General features: G+C 45.9%; 1 protein-coding gene across 5 annotated transcripts; it reads right to left on the reverse strand.

The window, feature by feature from the left end:
- LOC103307175 (uncharacterized) lies at positions 1-27,884 on the reverse strand. Of its 5 annotated transcripts, none has more exons than XM_065579555.1 (4): positions 27,579-27,884; positions 27,212-27,278; positions 1,499-3,848; positions 1-622 (listed from the first exon to the last, which is right to left on the reverse strand). In XM_065579555.1, exons 3-4 carry the CDS (start codon positions 2,034-2,036, stop codon positions 120-122), a joined length of 1,041 nt encoding a protein of 346 aa, XP_065435627.1. In that variant the 5' UTR covers positions 2,037-3,848; positions 27,212-27,278; positions 27,579-27,884; the 3' UTR covers positions 1-119. The 5 variants fall into 5 exon arrangements, 1 of the variants encoding a protein (XP_065435627.1); XR_010596065.1 differs by lacking the exons at positions 1-622; positions 1,499-3,848 and adding exons at positions 14,414-17,218; positions 17,507-19,322; XR_010596063.1 differs by lacking the exons at positions 1-622; positions 1,499-3,848 and adding exons at positions 14,414-17,218; positions 17,507-19,322 and having other exon boundaries at positions 27,422-27,728.
- Positions 27,885-27,970: the final 86 nt, after the last annotated feature.

The raw sequence follows: 27,970 nt of genomic DNA on the forward strand, positions 1-27,970 counted from the left end.
TTTTTTCACATTCATGCATTCTTTATTAATTCCTCACACAAGTAGGGGGATAATTGCCAAGGTAGCCTGGGATGGGTAGGGGAGGAGGGATGGAAAAGGACACACTGCATTTTAAAACTTTAACTCTTATTGAAGGCCAGCCTTCTGATGCTTGAGCAATCACCTGGGGTGGAGTGACTGGGTGGCCGGAGGCCCCCCCACCGTGTTCTTGGGCGTCTGGGTGAGGAGGCTATGGAACTTGGGGAGAAGGGCTGTTGGTTACACAGGGGCTGTAGCGGCGGTCTCTGCTCCTGCTGCCTTTCCTGCAGCTCAACCATACGCTGGAGCATATCAGTTTGATGCTCCAGCAGACGGAGCATTGTCTCTTGCCGTTTGTCTGCAAGCTGACGCCACCTATCATCTTCAGCCCACCACTTGCTCTTTTCATCCCGCCATTCAGCCCGCCACCTCTCCTCTCGTTCATATTGTGCTTTTCTCATGTCCGACATTGACTGCCTCCACGCATTCTGCTGTGCTCTATCAGCGTGGGAGGACATCTGGAGCTCCGTGAACATATCGTCCCGCGTCCTCCGTTTTCTCTTTCTAATGTTCACTAGCCTCTGCGAAGGAGAAACATTTGCAGCTGGTGGAGGAGAAGGGAGAGGTGGTTAAAAAAGACACATTTTAGAGAACAATGGGTACACTCTTTCGTTACAAGGTCGCATTTTTCCTCTGCCTGCCGGTTTGGTATGAGAGATCACTCACGCAGTGCCAGCCAACATATTTCGGCTTGCAGGCAGCCATGGTAAGCCACAGTCTTTTGGCTTTTTTAACCTTCTTAACATGTGGGAATGGTTTCAAACAGCAGCGCATTTCCCATATCAAGGATGAATTGGGTTGGCCATTTAAAATGGGTTTTCAATGTAAAAGGAGGGGCTGCGGTTTCCGGGTTAACATGCAGCACAAACCCAAGTAAACCACCCCCACACACACACACCCGATTCTCTGGGATGATCACTTCACCCCTCCCCCCACCGCGTGGTTAACAGCGGGGAACATTTCTGTTCAGAAGAGCAGGAACGGGCACCTCTGAATGTCCCCTTAATAAAATCACCCCATTTCAACCAGGTGACCGTGAATGATATCACTCTCCTGAGGATAACAAAGAGAGATAAGGAATGGATGTTGTCTGCATGCCAGCAAACACCGGGACCATACGCTGCCATGCTTTGTTATGCAATGATTCCAGACTACGTGCTACTGGCCTGGCGTGGTAAAGTGTCCTACCATGGCAGACGGGATAAGGCAGCCCTCCCCAGAAACTTTTGGAAAGGCTTTGGGAGTACATGAAGGAGAGCTTTCTGGAGAGGTCCCTGGAGGATTTCCGCTCCATCCCCATACACGTTAACAGACTTTTCCAGTAGCTGTACTGGCCGCGATTGCCAGGGCAAATTAATCATTAATCATTAAAACACGCTTGCTTTTAAACCATGTGTAATATTTACAAAGGTACACTCACCAGAGGTCTCCTGTGTGCCCTGAGGGTCTTGAGTGAGTTCGGGGGTTACTGGTTCCAGGTCCAGGGTGACAAACATAACCTGGCTGTTGGGGAAACCGGTTTCTCCGCTTCCTTGCTGCTGTGAGCTACCTACAGTACCTCCATCCTCATCTTCCTCGTTCCCCGAACCCTCTTCCCTGTGTGTTTCTCCATTGACGGAGTCATAGCACACGGTTGGGGTAGTGGTGGCTGCACCCCCTAGAATGGCATGCAGCTCCGCGTAGAAGCGGCAAGTTTGCGGCTCTGCCCCAGACCTTCCATTTGCTTCTCTGGCTTTGTGGTAGGCTTGCCGTAGCTCCTTAATTTTCACGCGGCAATGCTGTGTGTCCCTGTTATGGCCTCTGTCCTTCATGGCCTTGGAGACCTTTTCTAATACTTTGCCATTTCTTTTACTGCTACGGAATTCAGCTAGCACTGATTCATCTCCCCATATGGCGAGCAGATCCCGTACCTCCCGTTCGGTCCATGCTGGAGCTCTTTTGCGATCCTGGGACTCCATCACGGTTACCTGTGCTGATGAGCTCTGCGTGGTTACCTGTGCTCTCCACGCTGGGCAAACAGGAAATGAAATTCAAACGTTTGCGGGTCTTTTCCTGTCTACCTGGTCAGTGCATCTGAGTTGAGAGTGCTGTCCAGAGCGATCACAATGAAGCACTGTGGGATAGCTCCCGGAGATCAATAACGTCGAATTCCGTCCACACTACCCCAATTCCGACCTGCAAAGGCCGATTTTATCGCTAATCCCCTCGTCGAAGGTGGTGTAAAGAAACCGGTTTAAAGGGCCCTTTAAGTCGAAAGGAAGGGCTTCGTCGTGTGAACGTGTCCAGGCTTAATTCGATTTAACACTGCTAAAGTCGACCTAAACCCGTAGTGTAGACCAGGCCTTAGAGCAGTATAGGTTATTCCCCTTCCCGGACAGGCTATACCCATATAAACACTTTTATACCAGCATAACTGCATCCATGCTTGGGGGGTTGGACCACTTTTGCTGTACCAGTATATTTAAAGTGATACAACTTTTGTGCATAGACAAGTGCCTTAAGGGAGTCTAATTAGTGTTAAGGGATTGCAAATCATCACTGAACGTGGCCACGTAGCTTCTAGGTCTTAGACAAATTAGGGTTGTAGATGGCTGAATGAGGTTGCTTTTTAAGACAATAATACCAGGAGTTAGATCCCACCTTCCTGAATGGCCACAGATCCGTAAACGGTGGCCCCATGAGCTCATTCTCTGGAATCCAGATTTTGATTGGGTGTGCAAACTAGAAATATTTCCCCCCACGTCAGCATTCAGTACAAACAACTTGCCATTTATTGTGCCAGGAAACTACTAACTGCAGACATCTTGGCAACTCTGCCTTTCCTTTTAAAGTTATTAAACACCCAAATAAGATCCACCTCTGAAGTGGCTTTCCTAACAGCTTCAAGGGCCAAGATGCCTGCAGTACTTTAATACAACAGACAACAGTTCTTCAGCACCAACGGAGGCTTTTAGAACTGGTGCTTTTAAAACAGCTATCATCAATCAAGTGGATCCCTCTCACATTTATTAGGAATAGCACTAAAAAGAAAATTGGCTATTGCTTTTCCAAGTGCTTCCTAACAAACTCATTGTGATGCTGCTGCTTGGAGAGATTAATTTGCAACGGAGGCTGTTTTAATTATTTCTTTTGCATTTACACCATCAGTGGCTCATTCTCACAGTGATTGATACCTTTGACTGCAGTTTTCTTTTTGCGGATACAGACTAACACGGCTGCTACTCTGAAACCTGTGAAATCTATACCCAATCCTGAGAAGAGGCTGGCCAGTTCACCACGGGTTTAAGCCAACACAGGGGAAGTGCAAGCTTTGGGTAACTACATAATAATACTTAGCTTTTTTATTCAGTAGTTTTCATCCACACATCTGAAGGGACCTCACAAAATAAAGGGTATTGTTACCTCAATTTTACAGTTGGAGAAACTGAATCATAGAGAGATTAGGTGACTTGTCCTAACGCACTAAGCAATCAGCAGCATACCTGGGACAAGAAGCTGGGTCTCCTGACAGCACTTCCACACTCCATACACTGGACAAGGCTGCCTTTCACACTGCCGCATTTATTAACAATTTACACTACAGTAGCACCTAAAGGCCCCAAATGAGATTGGAGCCCCATTGTGCTAGGCGCTGTACAAACACATGCTAAGAGATGCTTCATGATCCAAAGAGCTTAAAATCTGAGGAGCTCCATTCCAGCAATCAATAGCATGCAGGCTTGCTGAAATCAATGGGGCTCCGCATGGATCATCAGCTGTATGATGTGACCCTAAAAAGATGAAACAAAAAGGTAGAGAAGGGGATGCAACATACAGGCAGAGTGATCAGAGCAATGGCTGGCAAATGTTAGATTAGTTTCATAATTGCTATTTAATATTAGTTTTATTTTTCCCTTTTTTTTAGTAGTGTGGGGTTTTGTTTATAATGGGTGAAATAGTGGTAAAACAAGGAAAAGGCATCAGGGGTTGGTTTGAACAGACACACCAGAGCTATTGTAACCCACACACCTTCTGGGTGTGGTGTTCTGTCCCATCTAATGGCACTGAGACCACTTAGAGCAGTGGTTCTCAAACTTTTGTACTGGTGACCCCTTTCACATAGCAAGCCTCTGAGTGGAACCCCCCTTATAAATTAAAAACTCTTTTTTATATATTTAACACCATTATAAATGCTGGCAGCAAAGTGGGGTTTAGGGTGGAGGTTGACAGCTCGCGACCCCCCGTGTAATAACCTCGTGACCCCCTGAGGGATCCTGACCCCCCATTTGAGAACCCCTGACTTAGAGAGAGATATAAAGTGAGTCTGCTCTACAGCTTTAGCTAACAGCCAGTTGGCTTTTAGTTCATGCGGTAGCGGCTCATGCACAAAGGTCCAAGGTTCGATCCCACCCGCCCACAACCGGGGTTTGTCGGTGTTACACTATGCCAGCCAGATATTTCTATAAATCACACATGGATGTCTGAGCTCTTCTGAGGAACTATCCAATATTATGGGCTGCACGGTCTTCCTGAGTAAAGCTTACAGAACTGTCCCTCACCATCAATCTTCTGATAAGTCCCTCTAAAAACTCTTTTTTTAATGCACACCTTTTGTGATGCAAAGCACTATAAATTCACAATAAATAGGGATCTGACAAATAGTGATTTTGCCTACATTCTGTTTTTAATTTTTATAACTTACAAAATAAATTCACTGTAGGTTGAAAAAATCATTTTACCAGAAGGAATATATTTCCTCTTCACCTATTTGGGTAACCATCATATTCCATCACTTTGAACCTAACTTTATTTGCATGGTTATCACCTTACACCCTCAGAACCTATTTTAGTATGGGTGGCAATGTTCTGTCTCAGGATTTGCAGACATTAGCTCTCCTGTACAATTACCCAAACTATAATTACCTACATTTTCTTTTACAATGGCATACTTGCTTGTTATTTTTGCTTAGAGGATAAACGAGTCTGCAACAACACCCCTTACCCCCCAAACCTTTTTTTGAAGTGTTTTTATTCAGTAGGGTTAACAGCCTGCTTTCTATGAAGATCAAACTGGTGGTGGCTGCAATGGAACAATACCAGAGACATACTAACAGAAAGCCTCAACCAAAATTCAAAAAGTGGAAGTACCAATGTTTTAAAAGTCTTTGTTTCGTGCATATTCCTAATTATGTTTTGTACATAATGTTCATCTCTGTCTAAGCAGTATCTCCAATGGAAGGACTCTGGCATGCTGCGGTAGTAATAAGGAGATGACGCTGGCTTTCAGATCACTGCGTGCAACTTGTCATTATGCAGAAAGGTAGCCACAGTGCATGCTGATTACCACCTTGCTGATTCAATGTGGAGATTGCAAGACTATTCCATAGCAGCTGCTCTAGTCTAGGCTATATTAAGAAATGAATTTATGCAGCACTTTATATAATGCTGGGCATTTCAAATCCTTTCCCTCAAGCTCTGCAATAACGTTTAGATGTCTATGGGATGTATAGATTAGAAATCTCATGAAACCATACCAACACACTGCAGTAAAGAGTTTGCAATTCAATTACTTTCTTACTCCTCTCTTGCATCAACCATCTTCCAGTTTTCACCTGCTATGAGGAAAGTAATGACCCGAGCTTGTTACTGCTTTTCATGGCCAGCAAAGTGCCTCCGCATGTACTGGAGGCCACAAACCTTCTCACTAAGCATGTCATTTCAGCAAGGTGTACAGCATTTTACTACTTAGCCCTGGTCTACACTGGGCGGGGGGGATCGATCTAAGTTACGCAACTTCATAGCTCTACGTGAATAACATAGCTGAAGTCGACGTACTTAGATCGTCTTACAGTGGTGTCTTCATCGCGGTGAGTTGACTGCTGCCACTCCCTCATCGACTCTGCCTGCGCTCTCGTGGCGCTAGAGTACAGGAGTCGACAGGAGAGGGCTCGGGGGTCGATTTATCTCGTCTAGACTTGACACGATAAATCGACCCCCGGTGGATCGATCGCTGCCCACCGAACAAAGTGAACAAAGACTCTGTTGAATTTTTAATTCAGGGACTCTAAGGTCTACAAAGCAATACACTGCATTAGGCACCCAGGGCAATTCAACATTCTCCTGTCTTTTCAAAAATAGAAGAGGTTAGATTCTGAATTTATACCAGTGCAAAGCCAGAGTGACTCCACTGAAGTCAATGGAATTCCTCCAAATTTGCACTGTTGCTACTGAGATGAGAATCTGACTGTAATCTCCAGATAGGGATTGAGATTACGAGCACTTTCGGGAAATCTTTTGAAATCTTTCAACTTCCTGCATTCAGAAAAGCTCTCATGGCTGAATGGTTTGTTGAAGGGGAGGGGTTTCTACTGGGGGTTTGAATGTTTGAGGAAGATTCATAGACTCCAAGGCCAGAAGGGACTATCTTGTCTGAGCTCCTGCACAACACAGGCCACAGAACTTGCCAAAAACAATTCCTAGAGCACATGAGTTGTACATCATTTATTGTTAATGTGGCAAATATTTTACTAAAAATGTAATGATAAAAATATATAATGGACCAAATCCTACCACCATCTACAACTGTGTGACACCTGCAATCCTACGAGGGTGGCCTGAATGTAATTAGAACAGAGTCTGGCCCAAGGAATTGGAGAACTTCAGTCTATTCGCCATTCATAGGCAATAGTAGTAACGATCTAGCATAATTACGGATTATGAAATTGCAGTGTCTGTTGATACTGGCAAATGGACTGCTCCCTAACTGATTTGGATTTACACAGTGCTAGCCACAAAGTCTAAGCCACTATTAAATGTCGCATTTTGTCTAATGCACTATACATTTGCTTTACATTAACTACTGTGGCTAGTGTCTGACCTGATAAACTCAATGTTTCGTCAAGAGATTTCTGAGCCACAAAGGAGACAGCTGCCATGTAGAAAGCAGAGGCGATATGAATGACTGCTGCTCTACTTCAACTTCAAAGAGGCAGACTGTCCCCAAGCAGAGTTCCTGTGCGGAGGGAGAAGGAAACAGGCCAGAAAGAGAGAGGAATAAACAGAAAACTACAGACCTTGCTGTATCAACCTGGGAGGTGGGAGTGGACAGATTGTAGTGAATTTTGAATGATGTGGATAAGACTTAATCCCCACTAAGCAGCTAAGGAACCTTGATCCCGGACCAATTTTAGTGATATTTCTGCTGTTAGACGAATCTAACCACTGACAAAAGATACTGATGACACTGAGAAATCAGAAGCAAGGGGCAGCAGGATAAACTGAGGGGGGGGGGCAGGGGAGGGTGACAGGGAAGAGAACTGAAGGAGGGCTAGCGAGAGAGATTACCTCAGCAAGTTTTCATTCTTACACCACATTACAGTCTGCAGGCCCTCCTCTGGGGATATGTGGATTTTAATATTCCAAGGATCACTTCAATCCACTGGCTTAACCTTCCTATAGGAAACTTCACACAGTTTGAGTGCTGTTGCCTCACTGCTGCTGTGCAGCGTATCAGCAGGACAAAACGGTTACTTACCTTCTGTAACTGTTGTTCTTCGAGATGTGTTGTTCACGTCCATTACACATTAGGTGTATGCGCGCCGCGTGCACGGACGTCGGAAACTTTTCCCCTTAACGGCTCCCGTCGGGTCGGCAGTGCCCCCCCCTCCCGTCAGAGCGGCGCCCCGCTCCAGGGTATATATATCCCTGCTGACCCGACCCCTTCGGTTCCTTCTTGCCGGAGACTCCGACAGAGGGGAAGGAGGGTGGGAAGTGTAATGGACGTGAACAACACATCTCGAAGAACAACAGTTACAGAAGGTAAGTAACCGTTCTTTTTTCTTCGAGTGATTGATTGTTCACGTCCATTACACATTAGGTGACTCACAAGCTTACCATTGGAGGCGGGTAGGAGTCAAGGTATAACTGATTGTAGCACAGCCCTGCCAACCACTGCGTCCTCTCTGGTCTGATGGTGGATCGCGTAGTGGGCTGTGAACGTATGCACGGACGACCAGGTGGCCGCTTTACAGATTTCCTGGATTGGGATCTGCGCCAAGAAAGCCGCCGAGGACGCTTGGGCCCTAGTCGAGTGAGCCTGGATCTCTGGGGCTGGTACGTTGGCGAGCTCATAACACCTGCGTATACAACGCACAATCCATGCTGACAAGCGCTGCGTCGAGATAGGCAGGCCTCTCCTATGTTCCGCAACGGCAATAAACAGCTGAGGTGTTTTGCGGAACGACCTGGTCCGCTCCAGGTAAAACGCCAATGCCCTCCGAACATCGAGGGTATGCAGGCTGCGGTGGCTAGGGTCCGCATGGGGCTTAGGGAAGAACACCGGTAGACAAATATCCTGTCCCATGTGAAACTGCGAGACCACTTTTGGAAGGAATTTAGGGTGCGGCCTCAGTTGCACCTTATCCTTATGGAAAACTGTATAAGGGGGTTCGGAAGGGAGGGCCCTCAATTCCGATACCCTCCTGGCCGATGTGATGGCCACAAGAAATGCCACCTTCCACAAGAGGTGCATGAGGGAGCAAGTGGCTAGCGGTTCAAAGGGAGGCCCCATGAGCTTAGATAGGACTAGGTTCAGACTCCACGCAGGGACCGGTGGGCGCGAGTAGGGAAACACCCTCTCCAGCCCCTTGAGGAATCTGGCTACTGTGGGGTTGGAGAACACTGGCACTCCCAACTCCCCCGGATGAAACGCCGATATGGCAGCCAAATGCACTTTAATCGAGGCAAGGGCGAGCCCTTGATGCTTGAGGTGCAGTAAGTAGTCCAGGATCGATGGAACTGAGGCCTGCAGAGGCTGTATGTGCTAAGGCTCGCACCAGTGGGAGAACCTCTTCCATTTGGCCAGGTAGGTCGCCCTGGTGGAGGGCTTCCTACTACCAAGGAGAATTTGCTGTACCTGGTGAGAGCACCTGTGTTCCGCCTCGTTCAGCCAGAGAGATACCATGCCGTGAGATGTAGCGACGACAGGTTCGGGTGGAGCAGGCGACCCTTGTCCTGTGTGACTAGGTCGCGATGGAGGGGGAGGGCAATCGGGTTGGCTATAGACAATTCCAGCAGGGTCGTGAACCAATGCTGTCGTGGCCACACCGGGGCGATGAGGATGACTGTCGCCTTGTCCCTTCGGGTCTTGAGGAGGACCTTGTGGATGAGCGGGAATGGAGGGAAGGCATACCTCAGGCTCCCTCCCCACGGAATCGCGAAGGCGTCTGCCAACGACCCCGGACTGAAGTTCTGGAAAGAGCAAAACTGAGGGCATTGCCTGTTGTCCTTGGTGGCGAAAAGATCCACCCGGGGAAAACCCCACCTCCAGAAGATTGAATGCAGGACGTCCTGCCTCAAAGCCCATTCGTGCATGTGGTAGGATCGGCTAAGGCGGTCCGCTAACCTGTTTTGGATCCTTGGGAGATACGTTGTGATTAGATGGACCGAATGGGCTACACAGAAGTCCCATAGACGGAGTGCCTCGCGACAGAGGAGAGAGGACCGGGACCCGCCCTGCTTGTTTATATAAAACATGGCGGTAGTGTTGTCCATCAGAACTGCCACGCTGTGACCTTCTATGGTGGCGTGGAAGGTCTGACAGGCGAGGCGAACCGCCCTCAGCTCCTTCAGATTGATGTGAAGCAACCTGTCTTCCCTGGACCACATCCCCTGGGTCCACAGTTCCCCCAGGTGCGCCCCCCAACCCAGGTCCGATGCATCTGTTACTAACGTCAGAGTGGGTTGTGGGGCAGCGAAGGGGATCCCTTTGCAAACCCGCTGTTGATCGAGCCACCAGCGTAGGGAGCTCAACACCCGAGCCGGGATCGTCACCACCAGATCCAAGGGGTCTCTGTTGGGACGGTACGTTTGGGCAAACCATAACTGCAAAGGTCTGAGCCTTAGGCGGGCATGTCTGACTACGTGTGTGCAGGCTGCCATGTGTCCCAGGAGCTGCATGCAGCACCTTGCCGTCGTCGTGGGAAAATTCTGGATGGAGCTTACGGCCCCTTGAATTGCCAAGAACCGCAACTCTGGAAGACTTGTCCGTGCAGTCACCGAGTCCAGGACTGCACCTATGAAGTCCAGTCTCTGCGTGGGAGTTAACGTGGACTTGGGCACGTTGACCAGTAGGCCGAGCCTGCCGAACATCTGTAAGGCCAGCGTCACATGAGAGCGGACCTCGGCCTCTGACCTGCCCACGAGGAGCCAGTCGTCCAAGTACGGGTACACACGCATCCTTCTCTTCCGAAGGAAGGCTGCTACCACAGACATGCATTTCGTGAACACTGGCGGTGCCGATGCTAGGCCGAAGGTCAGGACCGTAAATTGAAAATGGCGCTGGTTGACGGTGAAGCGCAGGAACCGCCGGTGGGCTGGGTTGATGGCGATGTGAAAATACGCATCTTTCATATCGAGGGCAGCGTACCAATCCCCCGGATCCCGGGATGGGATAATAGTTCCAAGCGAGACCATACGGAAACGCGTTGTGACCAGAAACTTTTTTAGTCCGCGCAGGTCCAAAATGGGACGGAGGCCCCCTTTTGCCTTGGGAATCAGGAAATACCTGGAGTAGAATCCTTTTCCCCTTAGGTCTGGTGGGACCTCTTCCACCGCTCCCACTGCGAGGAGGGTCTGCACCTCCTGCATGAGAAGTTGCTCGTGAGAGGAGTCCCTGAAGAGGGACGGGGAAGGGGGATGGAAGGGAGGGGGCCAGGAAAACTGGAGGGTATAGCCCGCCTTTATTGTGCGCAGGACCCAGCGGTCCGATGTTATGCGTGACCATACACGGTAGAAATGGGACAGGCGGTCCTTGAAACCTAGAGGTGGATCCGGAATGGGATGTGGTACGCTGTCCTCGAGCGTAACTTCAAAAGCCTGGTTTATTCCCTGGCTGCGGCTTGCCCTGGCCATGACCTTGGCCTCGGTTAGGCGTATTGTTACGTCTTCGCCTATTATCCCTGCCACGATGGCGGTACGGTTCGTGCCAAGGGCGAGGGTGGTACTGCCTCTGTGGTGGTTGAGGCTTAAAGGGCTTCCGCTGTGTCACTGGGGTATGCATCCCTAACGACTTTAGGGTCGCTCGCGAGTCCTTGAGGCTATGTAGCCTGGCATCCATTTGGTCTGAAAACAAGCCTGACCCTTCAAACGGAAGGTCCTGCAGGGTGGTCTGCACCTCTGGCGGAAGGCCTGAAGCCAGTAACCATGCCGAGCGCCTCATCACTACCCCTGACGCGATTGTCCTAGCCGCTGCGTCAGCCGAGTCAAGGGAGGCCTGCAACGAAGTTTTGGCCACCGCCATCCCCTCGTCCACTAGGGCCGTGAACTCTGGATGTGCGTCTGGAGGTAGGGATTCTTTGAACTTGGAGACTGATGCCCAAGAATTAAAGTTGTGTCTATTTAGAATCGCCTGCTGATTAGCGATCCTCAGCTGGAGGCCCCCAGACGAGTAGACCTTCCTCCCGAATAAGTCCAAGCATTTCGCTTCCTTGCCCTTGGGCGCAGGGCCTTGCTGGCCATGACGCTCTCGTTCGTTGATCGCAGAGACCACCAGCGAACAAGGAGACGGGTGCAAAAAGAGGAAGTCAAACCCTCTAGATGGGGCAAAGTATTTCCTCTCCACGCCCCTTGCAGTTGGTGCACTGGAGGCCGGCGTTTGCCATACAGTCTTATAGTTATACTGTCCGTATAATCGGGAGAGCGACTCTGGAGGGGCCCTCCGGGCTCAGGATGTCGACCATGGGGTCCTCCTGCTCTACGGTCTCCTCTGCCTGCAAGCCCAGATTGAGGGCTACCCGGCGGAGCAGGTCCTGGTGCGCCCGATGATCAATCGAGGGAGGGCCAGACACTGTTGTGCCCGCCACGGCCTCGTCCGGCGAGGAGGAAGAGGTCGGGGCCTTTTGCCCATCCTCGCCTTCCTGCAACCCGTCATCGACTGGTTGTTCCTCCGGGGACTGTCCCACGGCGTGGGACTGAGATGGTACCGTGCTCGGTGCCGAGTCCACTCCTTCCTGCTCCTGCGGTCTAGAGATCGATGCCTCCTTGTGAGAGGGCGGGCGGTACCGCAGAGAGCGGGACCGGTACCCTGCTGGCCCAGATCCCGAGGCCCTAGATGGGGGGCCTTGCTGGTGGTAGGCCCAGGGTGTCCAGAATGGCCATTGGCCTGGCTGGCCCCATTGAGGATGACCAGAGGCTTCGTAGTCTCTACTGGCCTGTGTCCTGTGGGCATACCTGCCGTACCGGCCCGAGTCAGTCTCCGACACCACGGACGGAGATCTTGAAGGGCACAGCGGTGCCGTGAAACGGTGCCGGTCCGGGTTTGGAGAGTAGTGTCTCCGCGACCAGGACCTGGAGTAGCGTCTCGCCGACCTGGACCTGGATCGGTACCGGTGACCACGGGACCGAGAACGACTACGGGTGGTCGGTCGCGGGGAACGTGCAGCCGACGCGTCCCGGTGCCGACTCGAGTACGGCTGCTGAGTCGGTGCCGGCTGCTTATCGATGCCCGACGGCTGTGGCGCTTTCTGCGCGGAGGGCAACCGGGAGTCCACCAAGGCGGAACTCGACTGGGACTGGTGCCGTGAACGGTGCCGAGATGGCGACCGAGATGGACGCACCATCGCTGGCTTGCCTCTGGATGGCAGTCTCGGCGGAGCGTCCTTAGTTTGTGGAGGGCCCTCAATGGACAATTCAATGAGGTCTTTTGCTGCCTCAAATGTGTCCGGAGTGGAGGGCTGTTCCAAGAGCTCCTCCAGCCCTTCTTCCTCACTTGACGCGCCTGTCCCAGGGCTCGACGGGCCTTTCGGCGCCGGAGCCACTGCCGGGACCTGTGTCGGGGCCGTAACAGCCTTAGGCGCACTCGAGGTCTTCGCTGGCGCTGCCCTCTTATGTGGGGAGCGTCCTCGGGCCCTGGGTTGGCCCTTCGATTTTGCCGGCGAAGACGACCGGTGCCGTAAATGTCCCCGTTGGGTTGGTGCCGTGGGCTTCGGGTGACCCGCCAGCGCCGGGTCCCGGACTGATGCCAGGGCGCTCTGTACTGAGGCAGACGGTACCGTTGAAGTGGAGGGCTGTAACGCCGTCTCCATGAGCAGCTGCTTGAGGCGAAAGTCTCTTTCTTTCTTAGTCCTGGGCTTCAAGGCCTTACGGATCTTGCAGCGCTCTTTCTGGTACGTTTCCCCCAGGCAACGGAGACACGAGTCGTAGGGGTCACTCAATGGCATAGGCTTATGGCACGTGGCGCAAGTCTTGAAGCCTTGCGCGGGGCATGCCCCGCCGCCCAGGGCCGGTGCCGGGGTCGACCAAACACCTACAACAAGAACTTCGAGTACTTCCTAAAGAACTGTTAACTACTAAGCTTAACACTAACAACTAGAGAACTGATAACTGTTGCAGATAACACTAATGACTATGCTAAGGGACACTCTCAGATGAGAGACAGAGTTGTTCCAACGCCACCACGGACGGTAAGAAGGAACTGAAGGGGTCGGGTCTGCAGGGATATATATACCCTAGAGCGGGGCGCCGCTCTGACGGGAGGGGGGGGCACTGCCGACCCGACGGGAGCCGCTAAGGGAAAAAGTTTCCGACGTCCGTGCATGCAGCGCGCGCACACCTAATGTGTAATGGACGTGAACAATCACTCGAAGAAGAATGATATCAACTCCAACCCGGCAGGTTCAGCATTTCAAGCAACTAATTGTTTCTGCGAGTGCTGCACACGTGATTTATGTTCAACACGCCTTAATCTTTATATATCCATCTTCCTAGGATCTTTGTAGACAACATAGCTAGGAAATGAAATTATGCTGTCTTTGAATCTTATAAACAAACAGGGCAGCAAATCTGTAAAGGCCTTCTGAGGTACTGAGTTAAACCACATGGTTTTCCTTCACAAGATGGGGGCAATTTATCGTGCGATTTCTTCTTATTTCTTTTAAAGAAGAAAAGGACTTTGTTAAAAGGAGGACAGCGAAGACTGCAATGCCAAATGAGCACTTTCCTTTGAAGGGATCCTGACAAACTTATGTCCTCCCATTAAGGTTTATACATTAAATAAACAGTGGCACAGGTGTGAAGAGGCCAGGCCCGAGAAGGGGATCACAGTTCCTCATGGGTCCCATCCACAGCCTGCTGAAATCAATGGGAGTGTTTCCATTGAAGTTGGCGGGCTCTGGATCAGGCCCAACAGAACCCTTTTCATGCCTTTTTAATCAATTTTATTTCAGGATTAATATTTAAAAGCACTGACTTGAACAGTCTCTCTCAGGGATGGAAACTTAAACATACCACCTTGGTGCTAGCACAATTAAAAAAGAACCAGTCTGTGTTTGTTTTTAAGCAGGACAAAGTGCAGGATGAATGACAACAAGTACATTCAATTTATTAAAACATTATTTCAATTTAGTGATTTAATTTTCAGTATAAAATAAAAAGATATTGCTTTAAAGTAGACCTGAAAATACATACCATAGAGACACATGTACACACACACATTGGACCAAAGTCATCGCTGACTACCGAAGTCAACTAAGTTACCCCAGGAATGAATTTGCCCCAGGATTTTTATCCTGACAACAGCCTTTTAAACAATAATTTGAATTCCAGTGCTACTCTATTTTTTTATCAGGATCAAGAGTTTGTGTTTATATGTCCCCTGACTCTTTTAATAACTCAGCACAAGGCATTTTGAGGGGCAATCAGAGTTTTATTACAGGCTTATAAATGGCTACTGGGGGCATAAAAAGAGCCCTGAGAAATGTAAACATAAATGCTAAGAAAATATACGGAAAGCAAATACTTGGCCACAGATATAACCGTTTGACATTGTGTATATTCCAAATTGTTATCTCTTTTCTTCATGGATTTAGTTGGAGCTTGGTGAACACTGGGGAGGAAAATCACTTTCAAACATTTTGGCAAAGGGAAAACCACATTTCAATGTGCCATGTATCCTGGTTTGCCCTTTCATTAAATATTTAAGGAAACAAAGTTTTGTTCATTTGACTGTTCATGGAAAATGAATTTCAGGCCCAAAGACCAAATTGTTTTTGATAAGCAACAACATTTATTTTTTGGTCACATTTCAAAATGTCAATGAAAAATATCTTTAAAAAAAAAAATCAAAATTCAGAACATTTCAACCATCTCCAGAACAAGGCTACTGCAGGAGCCTCAGAAGCAGGGCCCACATCATCCTTCTCATTGCATATACCGGGTGTCAAAACTCCCTCTTCCTCCCAGAGCTGGCTCCTCGTCTGCATATATTCTAATATGGATTGTACTGATAAATTAGGCAAATATACTGCTCTTTCCACAGCAGATGGAGTGTGGTTTCCTACTCTAAGTCTCACACACTGCAATGTAAGAAAAAACAAGAGGTCGTACTGGCCGCCAATTCCAGCAGCTCCCATTGGCCTGGAGCAGCGAACCACGGCCAGTGGGAGCCGCGATCGGCCGGACCTGCGGATGCGGCAGGTAAACAAACAGGTCCGGCCCACCAGGGGCTTTCCCTACACAAGCGGCATCCCAAGTTTGGGAAACACTTCTCTAGATCAATGGTTCTCAACCTTTCCAGACTACTGTACCCCTTTCATGAGTCTGATTTTTCTTGTAAACCCCCAAGTTTCACCTCACTTAAAAACTACTTGCTTACAAAACCAGACATAAAAATACAGAAGTGTCACAGCACACTATTACTGAAAAACTGCTTACTTTCTAATTTTTCCCATATAATTATAGAATAAATCGATTAGAATATAAATGTTGTACTTACATGTCAGTGTGTAGTATATAGAGCAGTATAAACAAGTCATTGTCTGTATGAAATTTTAGTTTGTACTGACTTTGCTAGTGCTTTTTATGTAGCCTGTTGTAAAACTAGGCAAATATCTAGATGAATTGGTGTACGCCCTGGAAGATCTCTGCATACCCCAATGGGTACGCGTACCTCTTGTTAAGAAGCACTGTAATAAATGTCATGAACAAATCAGAAATCTAAAAATGAACTTGAGATCATAAATAAATTGGAAGATGTAGACTACTCTCAACTGTGTGCCAATCTTTATGCAAACAACGACATAAATGAATGCAACCGTTGTGCAATCAAATGCAGCAAAAGCAACAATATAACTGGGGAGAGAGACTTCTGCCTTCTGATTCTCACTAGTACTACTTTGCTCTCTACACTGTCTGTCTGTCAAGTGCAAATTCCCAAGTACTGACGCGGGTACCCTCAGAGGGTATGTCTACTATGCAATTAAAAACCTGTGGCTGGCCTGTGCCAGCTAGCTCAGGCTTGTGGGGCTCAGGCTAAAGGATGTTCAACTGAGGCGTAGACATTGGGGTTTGGGCTGGAGCCTGGCCTCTAGAACCCTGTGAGGTGGGAGGGACCCAAACATCTACACTGCAATTAAACAGCCCCTTAGCCTGAGCCTCAGTCAGCTGCCACGGGCCAGCCAGGGGTGTTTAATTGCAGTGAAGACAGTGCTTAATTTGTAATGAAAGAGGTGCTGGGACTCAAGCAATTACGTGCCAGGGCTCAAACAAATTTTTTTTTTTTTTGCATTCATAACTGATGCAACAAGCCCAGAGGTGCCTGGACTATGAACTGCCAAACCTAGAGGTTCCAGGGCTCAATTCTACAACCCCCACTGACTTCCATGTCTGAAATAGACCAATGTGTCAGTACAGCAGATGGCTGTGGGCTGGCACTAGCAGAAGTGCCTTAAGGTGATCAATCTATGCTGGTGGGACCCATATTTGGATTACCCCCTGCTACATGCACAAGGTCTAAATGGGTCTTTTTAGCATATCCCCTTAGCCCACTACTACCTCCTGTGCATGCTGACAACCACTGTGCATGCTGACAACCAGTAAAGCTATTAAAAAAACAACACAAGGCAGCCAGAGAGATTTGCTGAGTTGTTCCCCAGGCCCCCTCTAGTGCCTTCCAACAGAAGCTCTTATGGGGATCTGACTGTTCCTTTCCAAAGCAGGATTATGCACAGGCATGCAGGTTGCAGTTACTAATTTGTTAGTGACTAGAACTATGGTGAATGAAAAGTAGTGGCAGAAAACTGGAGACCAATCAAGTCTACAAATGCCCTTGGTAGATAGACAGAATATTGTTGTATATGGGATGAGACACAACAGCATGCCAGGGGCACTGAGGCCTTGGCTACACTTACCCGCTAGTTCGGCGGCTGGCAATCGAACTTCTGGGTTCGACTTATCGCGTCTAGTCTGGACGCGATAAGTCGAACCCGGAAGTGCTCGCCGTCGACTGCGGTACTCCAGCTCGGCGAGAGGAGTACCGCGGAGTCGACGGGGGAGCCTGCCTGCCGAGTGTGGACCAAGGTAAGTTCGAACTAAGGTACTTTGACTTCAGCTACGTTATTCACGTAGCTGAAGTTGCGTACCTTAGTTCGAATTAGGGGGGTAGTGTAGACCAAGCCTGAGAAGAAATTAATGTTAGATTATTATGATATATTGTTTTTATCTTGGTAATGCCTTCGGATTCTGACCAGGGTCCCAGTGGACTAGCACTGTCCAAAGAACAAAAAGCCAGTTCTTGCCCCAGTGAGCTCCCAATCTAGGACTCAGACCTACGTTAAACACGTTCAATTACGAATGTCAAGTCTGACATAACCCCACTGAGTCAAGGAAATTCAGAATTAGTGGGGGCTGAAAAATTTAGAACAAACAATTTATTTGTCAAACGTTGCCTCTGTTTTCTATTTGTGAGATGTCCACAGAGAAATTTCTTTTTTTATTATTATTCAAATATTATTTGTAAATGTCTTCAGTCATTTATTCCTGATTTGTAAACTGTTAGCAAGCTGTTACTTAAAATCCTGTGATACTGTTTCTACTCCTTGACCAGATGACTTCTATAATGATCCACCTACAGTGCTAATCTTGATTTCCTTATCTAACTGCAACAGTGACAATGGCAATCCAAGGCCTGGTCCACACTAACCCCCCGCTTTGAACTAAGATATGCAACTTCAGCTACGTAGCTGAAGTCGAAGTACCTTAGTTCGAATTTACCGCGGGTCCAGATGCCGGCAGGCATGTTCCCCCGTCGACTCCGCGTACTCCTCTCACAGAGCAGGAGTACCGGTGTCGATGGCGAGCACTTCCGGGATCGATCCCAGAAGATCGATTGCTTACCGCCGGACACGGAGGTAAGTATAGACCTACCCCAAGAGTCACACTATTGTTGGTTAGTTACAGTTTGACATTTGCTTTCAGGTAGTGTCATGATTGAGCATTAGAGCCAAACATTGACTTTTCATGATCATCGCCACTGGTAAAAATCCACTTGAAAATAAGTGTTTGGAAAGCAAACAGAAAAGGAGCACGAACACAGTCCTAGTATATACATTTAAGACTCGAATGAATATTTGCAGAAATGTTTGTTGTATTTGCCCAACTTTCATTCCTAGATGTTGCAGGAAATATAGTTGTAGGAACCACTTCTGCAAGTCTTCTGTGGCTGTTGTTATTATTATTATTTGTGTTAATGCAGTACCTAGGGGCCACCGTTCAAGGGAAAGGACGCCATTGTTCTAAGCACTCAGGGCCGGTGCAACTCATTAGGCAACCTAGGCAGTTGCCTAGGGCGCTGCGATTTGGGGGGCAGCGACCGCGGCGGTTTTTCGGCGACGGGACCTTCCGCCGCCTCTGTGGGGGAGCAGCATTTCGGGGTGGGACCTTCCGCCGCCTAGGGTGGCGGAAAAGCTGGCAGCGCTCCTGTAAGCACTGTAAACACGGCAAAACCAAACAAACCAACTCTGCTGCAGCAAGTCTCAGGCCTAGACTCAGGCCTAAAAACAACCATGTCAATCTTCTGGCTTGGGCTCTGAAGGGCACTTCCCTTCGCAGGCTCCTGTGCTCCAGCCCGAGATGGAACATCTACACAGCTACTTTTAGGCTCTGAGACTAGCTGCCATGGGTTCTTGGTGTTTTTGTTTGCAGTGTGCACATACCCACAAAGTGAAAAGACAGTCCCTGTCCCAAAGAGCTTACAATATAAACTATGGAATTCCCATGGCGAGCTTGCTGGATCAGAGTCATTGCATGGTAGAGCACACAAAGGCCCTGAATCTGCAATGAGTTTTCTGTGAGCAGACCACTGCAGCCACTGAACGAGTGGGGTAAACGTTAGAAATCTCTCCAATACCCACACGGGACTAGTTGTTTCTCTTCTCCAGGTGCCAATCACATCCGCAACAGTATCGAGCATCGCAGCTTTTTGCTTGAATTTCCTCCATTTTTAATTGTGGTTATAAAAAGAAAGACGGAAAATAAACGACTGTGTGAATGTGACACATTGTTTTGAGTGTGGAACAATTTAGAACAATTTACCAAGGGTTGTGGTGGATTCTCCATCACTGACAATTTTTAAATCAAGTCTGGATTTAATTGGATTTCAATATTTTTCTAAAAGATCTGCTCTAGGAATGATTTTGGGGAAGTTCTATGTCCTATGTTATACAGGAGGTCAGACAAGATGATCACAATGGTCCCTTCTGGCCTTAGAATCTATGAATCAGTAAGTCTAAAGCTCTTTTAGACATATGTTAATAAATAAATCCAGTATAATGTAACAGCGGTTCTGTGTTTTATCTTATATTTAGACACTACAGTGTAACAACTGCCTACTACAAATGCACGTTAACAGCATGTATTCCTAATTATGACTCCATAACAAGCTTAATTTAAGCACATTTTATTACTGTTAATAATAAAACGCATGTATCCAGCATTACAGATTAACACTGCACTTTATAACCATATGAAATCAATGGCAGCACTCTCTTTAACTTCTCTGAGAGCACAAGAAAGCCATGAGACGGTAAACTCATTAGGGAAGGGAATATGCGTGAATCTAAGACCTGATCCTGAGAGGTGCTAGCCACCGCCCCCCCGAGAGGACCATGAGGGTGTGCATGTGGTTACACGAGGGTGTGCAGCACCTGGTGGGAGGCAAGGTAATGGCATGTCTGCATCTTTAGTAGCCATGGTTTAACAACAGGTGTGATTTAAAATCAAGTTGGTCAAATCAGTGCAAAAGGTTGCATGGACCCCTGAAATCAATATAAACCTGGCTTATAGAGAGTTAAATCAATTAGGAACAGATTTAAGCTAAATAAAAATAAGTCATTCTTGAATCAAATGAGGAGGGTCTGACAGAGTTTTGCAACTAGTTTGACTTATGTGTAGACAAATCCTAAATCACATTGCCCAACCCTAAAGAATTTAGAATCCAATAATTTAGTTCTCCTCTTAGTGAAGTGAAAGGAACGTTGCCATTGATTTCAGGTGGAACAGATGGGGCACTTTTGTTTTCAAACACATTCACAAGGAGAACCACAACAGTTTTCAAAGAAGATTACCCATTTGTCTGTGGGAATACTACATGGACAGGAAATATTTAGCAGTTCAAACTCCTTGCTATGACAGCATGGCTCTGAGTGAAGTGAATCCAAGGGCAGAATTTGTCCCTTAACACACATGCTCATCAACAACTTTTCAAACCTTTTTAGTTCTGCCATTTTCCTCCCTAACGGCCATTCTCCTACATGGCTTCATCTTAAATCTCTCCATATCTGACAGACTTTTAAAACCCTACCAGACAAGAAAGGCTTCAAGCCACCATTTAAACAAAATAAGGTCAATCCTACTTTTTCCCCCTTCTGCTAATAAGAAGCATAGAAATTACAACAAAACCCTAATCTTACATTTGCGCATTCATAGAAAAATATAAAATACAGTTGCAAGAGAGAAGCAATCATTAGTCAACGTATAGCTTCCTTGCTGCCCAAACAAAACTGTAGGCGCCAGTTCTGCAAAAAGGACTTTTATGTGTGCCTCACTTTACACACTGTGAATAGTCCCATTAAAGTCAATGGGTCAGCTCATGGGGCACAGCGATAAACACACGCATAAATCTCTGCAAGACCCAGGTCTTAAAGCTCACACTATGGCCTGAGCCTGAGGCGGCGTGAAGCAGCATAGCTCTGTTGTTTGCCATGGAGCAAGGCTTGTTTACACCAGATCAGGATCTGGCCATATAGTTTTGCACTGTAATGTCACCAGCGTAAAGACAGTTCTACTGGTAGAACACTCTTTTGTATAAAAAAAAAAAAAAAAAGGGTGTGCACATCATTTTACATTGTCTGAAGACTGATATAGGACCTAATCAGATTCCTTTTGCAGTCTACTGAGAACAGAATAGGAGCCAAGAGTTATTTTTGCAAACTGCCTTCTTTTAGGCCAGTATTTTGAAGAATGTCAGTGACCATAAAAAGTTAGGAGATGGAAGACATTGACTAGAGGTGGATAACTGAGTAGCTTTGCCACACGTCTGTGTTAAAGACTCTGAAGAACCCTAACTAATGGCTCATCTCTGAATGAGCAAAATAGTCTAATATGACCACTAGCACGGGAGAAGACAGCAGAGGAAGAATGATGTAAAACACTGCTGAGTACCCTAACTCGACATGAACTGCTGATCTGGTTTTCCAACTGTCCTTTCCAATGTTTTCCTTAGTAGTTATGGGCCACATCAAACCATTTTGTTCTGTACATGCAATTCCCAGTGATATTCCTCAGAGCTTTGCTCAAAGGCTGAGGTAACATTTTCAAAAGTAAGTGACTTAGGAATCCATGGAACTTAAGCACTTTTGAAAATTTTACCCTGTGAATAACATACAACCCTAGGATCTTTGCTCTCATCCTACATTACTTTCCTTTCCCACTAGTAGCTTCTGAACATTTCTTCATTGTGTAAGTGGTAAGTAGCTTCCTTAAATCTGACTCATTTTTGTTTTATCCAATCAAGCAGTGTTTTAATATTTTCAAGCTGCCAGTATAAAAAAAATTAATCTGATTCAACAACCACATGCACCTAGAAAGTCACCTCCTTGCAAGAACTGTGATGACTCAGAAAATGCTTTTGTGATCTAGAGTTGACTGTCACCCAAGGTACTAAAATAAATTGCCCATGATTTCTCACAAGCTTTGCAATAATGTATTACCACAATGGCACTGAAAAATGCTGCATTGCACAACTATTTAGAGGTTCCTTTGGGTGATAAATAATCAAAAAACTGCCTTCTGACCATCAGAGGGACTGGCAGAAGAGGTTAGCTTTCGTACCTGGCCTTTCAGAGAATGTTACAGGTTTTTAAATGACGAGTCAGCGGTATTCTTTGCTTGTTCCTGACAATGCAATCTCTTTTTGGCTTTCCCTGCTCCCACATACCAATCTAAGTATGATTGACACCCCCATAAGTAAGCAGCAATATCTTGTACAACAAGGGACTAGGGAACTGACTCACTTCTATTCATCATGTCTACCTTAACCCTCACTCAGTACTGTGGGGTCACCATGTAATTTACATTGAAAGGAACCTTACATGGAACCAAGTCATTAACCAGTAGATTCCTGGGAAGATAAAATTTCAGCCTCATGTATTTGTGCTATTAATTAATTATTATTACTAATACACCCATTTCTAAGGTCAATATACTACCTAGGCTCCCGTTACTTTGGCATTTAGGTTCCTTAAGTAAACTTTGTACTTACACAGCTCCCTCTGCCAGAGGATCTCAAAGTGTTTTTCAAACTTTAGGACTCAGACTCAGCTCCCAGTGGAGGCAGACAAATGCTACCATCCCACTTTTTATGGATGAGAAAAGTGCGGCACAGATACATAAAGTGTTTCAAAAGTGACAAGGAGCAGCCTGCAGCAGTTGAAGCCAAGTCTCCTGTCTACCAGGCCTGTGCCTTAATCACCTTTCCTCCTCTAGTTAACGGCGCCTAATGCCGTGCAACTGATCTGGGTTTAGTTTTTGACCCAGTCTCACTTTGCAGCCAAGCTACTGAGGAAGTGTCACCGATGGGCTGTGTCCGATAAGAGGTCCATCTTACCCATCGCCACAGGGCCTTGAGGAGAGGGGGTGTATTCTACTGAATACAGGAGGATTAATGTGGTTAGGCTACTAACCAACGTCTTGGGTGACTAGAGTTCAAGTCCCTGCTCTGCCACAAACTTCCTGTGTGACCTTAGCCTCTCTGTGCCTCAGTTCCCCAGCTGTACAATGGGGATAAGAGCACTGCCCTGCCTAGGGGTGTTTTGATAACTACATTGAAGATTGTGAGGTGCTCACATACCAAGGCAATCGGGGCCATATAAATGTCTATGACAGAAAGGTAAAAAGAAAAAAAATCAGCACAGAGGGAACTATGTATGTTACTGCCACTAAAATAAAGGAAATGGCCAAATTGCACACTTATGTTCAGCATTCAGCTGTCCTAAAGAAGAGCGACTTGGCTTTAATCCACTTTGGATATTTTTTTCACATGATTTAAGAAAAAACAACACTGATACTGGTGGACTGTGCAATGAATTTGGCTGGGAAGCTGAATAAAAAATTGAGGTTCCTCCTGGAACAATTCTAGAGTAGAATCCCCGCTTACCAGCAATGTCGATTCTTTCAAAAAGGGGCACGGTAAGAATCTGCATTGTGCTTATATTATGATAAACCTCTTAATAAACAATATTAAGAACTAGATGTCCATTTCATCTCAGGAATTCAGACAGGCCCAGCGGCCTAGACTCACCACTGGTGCAACTCCCAGTAAAAGTTACACTCGGTATTTCTCAATGCCTTCAATGAACGTGGCCACACTGTTATCTGTTTAAATAAAGTAGATGCCAAAATATCACAGAACTCCGGCTTCATGCCCAAGAGTTCAGAAAGTGTAATCTAAGGCGTCATTGCCTCTATACTCTTTGGCTTCTGTTCTTTATTCCTATTGCTCCCCAAAACTCCCTTCTTTTTGCCATTTCTCCACAGTCTCCACTGGTTTGTAACTTTAGTTAAATGCCTCCTGTCAACCTAGCACAAATCTAATACAGTAAGCAACCCAATGGTTGCTTTGAGAAAATAACATTGTTTTCAAATGATTAATTACAGTATAAATAATACACCTCTACCCCGATATAACGCTGTCCTCGGGAGACAAAAATCTTACCGTGTTATAGGTGAAACCATGTTATATCAAACTTGCTTTGATCTGCCGGAGTGCACAGCCCCGCCCCTGAGCACTGCTTTACCGCGTTATATCAGAATTCGTGTTATATCGGGGTAGAGGTGTATATAATATATAATAACTGAAACAGCATACGGAATGGATAGTATAGCAGCCTATTACTTTTCTTTTCTGTAGACAGAAGGGACAATTTGCAGTAGGAGTACCAAGGAGCTGGCTACAGCTACAGGGTTAAAATGAATTATAACTGCATAAATTGGAGGTATAAAACTATATATAGTTTATTTTTAAGTCATCTCCTCTCTGCAGTATAAACAAACAGATGAAACTTGATTTTTTCTGCATTCAGGAGATCATAAAAGATTTGGTAAATGGCTGCACACTTCAATAAGAATTTCCATAAGAGAGGAAAAGCTTTATATCCAAAGGAATTGCATAATCTGAGATTTTGATTCATCATTCACTAATTGGTGAAAAACCATGCAAGTCAAACATGGTCTGTTGATGACAAGCTCACTTCTATTTCTTTATTTTTATCCTGGTAGAGAACATTCCTTTACAAGTCTCCAGTACTGCAGCAAAACCTTGAACGCTGACATCAAGACTAGTAAGCAGCATTAGTCCTTGAAGCACCGTTTGGAAAGCGTTAATTAATTCAGATTGGTACCGCAGTTTGGCTTGTTGCCCTACGATCATGGAAGTGAAATTACAAGGGTTGGAGGGGGGGAGAGAAAAATGACTTGTGTTTAGCCTAAAACAAGTTTTTGAAGATATTTTTTATGAATCAAAGAATTTTATATACATTGCTGCTCCATGCCTTTCAGCCATAACGAGGCCTCATGTTAATAAATATCAGGGAGGAAATATTATTAACACCATCTATGCAAAACAGAACATTTCCTTGAAGAAATGTATTACCCAGGGAAATCTGAAAAACAGCAGAAATCCCCCTAAAGACAGAAGAAATATGATGGTCAGAAGAGGCAGAGCTGTAGAAGAATGTATATACGTATATTATATAAAATATCCATTACAGGCAAGATTCTGGTCAGAAAATAATTATCAAGCATGTCAGAATGGCCTGATGACAGCCTGAAAAACATACTCGTTTTAGTTCAGAAGTAGCATCTATCACTCAACTTTGATTGTACAGGAAGTCCAATTTCATTATGAGTATAAATGAAAATATTAAACCAAAATTCACAGTGAAACCCATTAGCAGTTGCTGTTAGCTGAGAGCAAAGATCCAGAAGTACCATTGGGTTTACATGTTTTCTGACTCGTCCCAATATCTGACACCTGGAAACCGCACTGGAAATCTCAGGAGACTGGGCTTTTTCACAAAGTTTCCATTATTCCTGCTTTCTCCCGGGCTGGAAATACCACAAGAACTCCCTTTCCTGCTGAATTTTGTGTTTGTGTGGGAGGAGATTGGGGGGCTTTTGATATCCCCAGAAGACACCATGAAACAGGATAATGAAGACATATGTGCAAGTGTGGACCTTAACCCTGCAAACACTTACACACACGCTTAACTCTAAGCACATGAGTAATCCCATAGAGGTTAAGCATATGTATAAATATTCGCAGGATTAGAGGCTTAATTTTTAAAAGAAGTTAAACTTTTCTGAATTCTACACTGATTCAGGGTTTGGTTCAGCTTCATTTTTTTAAGCAAAGATTTGGATCTTTTCTTATTTCAGTCATTCAATCAGCACTGATATTGGCATAACCAGTCTCTTAACAGCTAAAAGGACAATGGACTTTGTGTAAAGATTACATGAATGAAATCCCATTACTTCTAGGAGACTACTGTAGGTTTGTGATGAGATATAACTGCAGAAGTTAAGCAAAATGAACAACATGCTTCTGAATTTTGTTTGATTGTTGGAGTTCTCCAAAACATCTGGTTTTTTGTTTGTTTGTTTGTTTTTAAAGAAAGGTATTCATATAGACTTAAAGGATCCTGATCAATTTCATGACAACTGAGTGGATGACCATTGGGAGGTTTGGCTTGGAAGATTCTGGGAGAAGTATGGCATATATAGGGGTTAATGAGTGATGATCATGCACATTATCTCCAGCCAAACAGGAGACACACAGGCAGTTTTGAAAAAACTTCCAAGTGACTTAGGACCATGAGTTCCATTGAAAAATCAATGTGATTTGTGTTCCTAAGACACTTAGATCCTTTCAAAAATCTCACACAGTTTGCAAGGTCCTCATTCTGAGGGCCCTATCACAAAAGAGCTCCTTTCTCCAGTGACTTCTCCAGTAGGCCTCTATGCTATGCAGATAGTCTCAAAGGACTAAACAACAGAAACAAGAAAGAGAAGGAGAATATACATTCTCATTTAAGTTTCAGTAACAAAACATTCATAAATAGCAGATTCTGCTGCTTTTGTAGCAACATGTAGGAAGAGCCTCTTCTGTGCTGAATGACGTATCTAATAAATATGGGGAATGTGCTCCTTCAGTGTTGTCCCATATACCTGGTACATTAAAATTCCATGCACCAAAACCTAAACCAAGGCATTTTCTGGCAGCAAGGTGGGGGTTAACAGCAATTTCCCCTGCCACTCATGAAAATGATAGAGTATTAAGCCATCTCTATGCTTCCAGGTCTGAGTTCTGTGATAGATCTTACCTGGCTAAAGCAAGCCAATGAATTTAACCTCATTCTTAGTATCATATGTAGCTTTCAGTTACACTAAAACCCATATTAAAAAGATTCCCCTTTCGAACGCTATTAACTCTCAGTGTGGATGGAGGATTTTGTACAGCTTTCATAGGGGTTCCAAATCCATGTAAGCAGGTAAACAGACGTTAGTATTCACCCCTTTGGGGGCCACTGTGGCTGAAATGACTGATCTGATGAGGTAGTCACCACAGATCAAGCAATCTAAGCTTATACATACATATTAAAAGTAACTTTTACAGTCTGCACTGAGATCAGATTTAATGCCCAAGTAAAGCTGTAACGTAGCACAGTATGACAGAATGAAGAAGCACATACGTTTCTAGAAGATCATATCAGTATGAACTCTATACTCCTATCTGTTTATAAATATATTAAAAAATAATGTGCCTTACCTTTTTGATCTGTGGAATAAGCAGATCCCAATCAGTGCGCCTCGTCAGAGACAAAAGGCTGGAGAATCTGTTAAAATAAGCCAATAAAAAAAAAAGGAGTGATAATATTTTATTTTTGATGACACAAGGTATTTTCTTCAGCTAACGGGAAAAAAAACTGATTGTTTTTGTTCTACTAACAGATACATATATAGATACATATACACATACCGCATGTACTATATACACATCTTGAATTGATGCAATGTGCACTAATGCAGCACTTCATACCCAGAGACTGAATTCGGAATGCTACAACACAATGGTGGTTTTCTTTTCATTTTCCGAAATCACACAAAGCTGACATTTTAAAAAAGAAAATCATTACCAGCTCATATGCTGCCATACCACAAAAGCCTGTCCTTAACTAACTGCTGCATAATCATTCTCCCGGAGCGTTATTATCCATCGGCTCGCTGCCTATCTCCAGACAGACGCAGTCTGCAAGCCACCAGCTTGCATCTACCATGTGTACATTGGGAAAAGGAAAACGGCAAATTAGAAAAAGTCCCTGCAGTGGTGAAAAGGAAAAGAGGGCGAGTGGGAGAGGAAGAGGGAGCTCACTGGCCACAGAATTTTCGAGAAGGATGACAAGGCAGCCAGCTCCGCCATCATTCACTCACAATAGGATACTGCATTTGCGTCTGCTTAAGCAGTTTGTCAAGGGGTTTCTGGTATCAAATGCCTGACAGGCATTTTAATTGCATTCAGCCAAGTGTG

This window comes from Chrysemys picta, unplaced genomic scaffold (genome assembly GCF_011386835.1).
Source record: "Chrysemys picta bellii isolate R12L10 unplaced genomic scaffold, ASM1138683v2 scaf415, whole genome shotgun sequence".
Lineage (NCBI taxonomy): Eukaryota > Metazoa > Chordata > Testudines > Emydidae > Chrysemys > Chrysemys picta.

Coding starts and splice junctions, on each gene's coding strand:
- LOC103307175 (XM_065579555.1), bottom strand. CDS start 2,036: ATGGAGTCCCAGGATCGCAAAAGAGCTCCAGCATGGACCGAACGGGAG. Junction 623..1,498: donor GGGCACACAGGAGACCTCTG/GTGAGTGTACCT, acceptor CTCCTCCACCAG/CTGCAAATGTTTCTCCTTCG.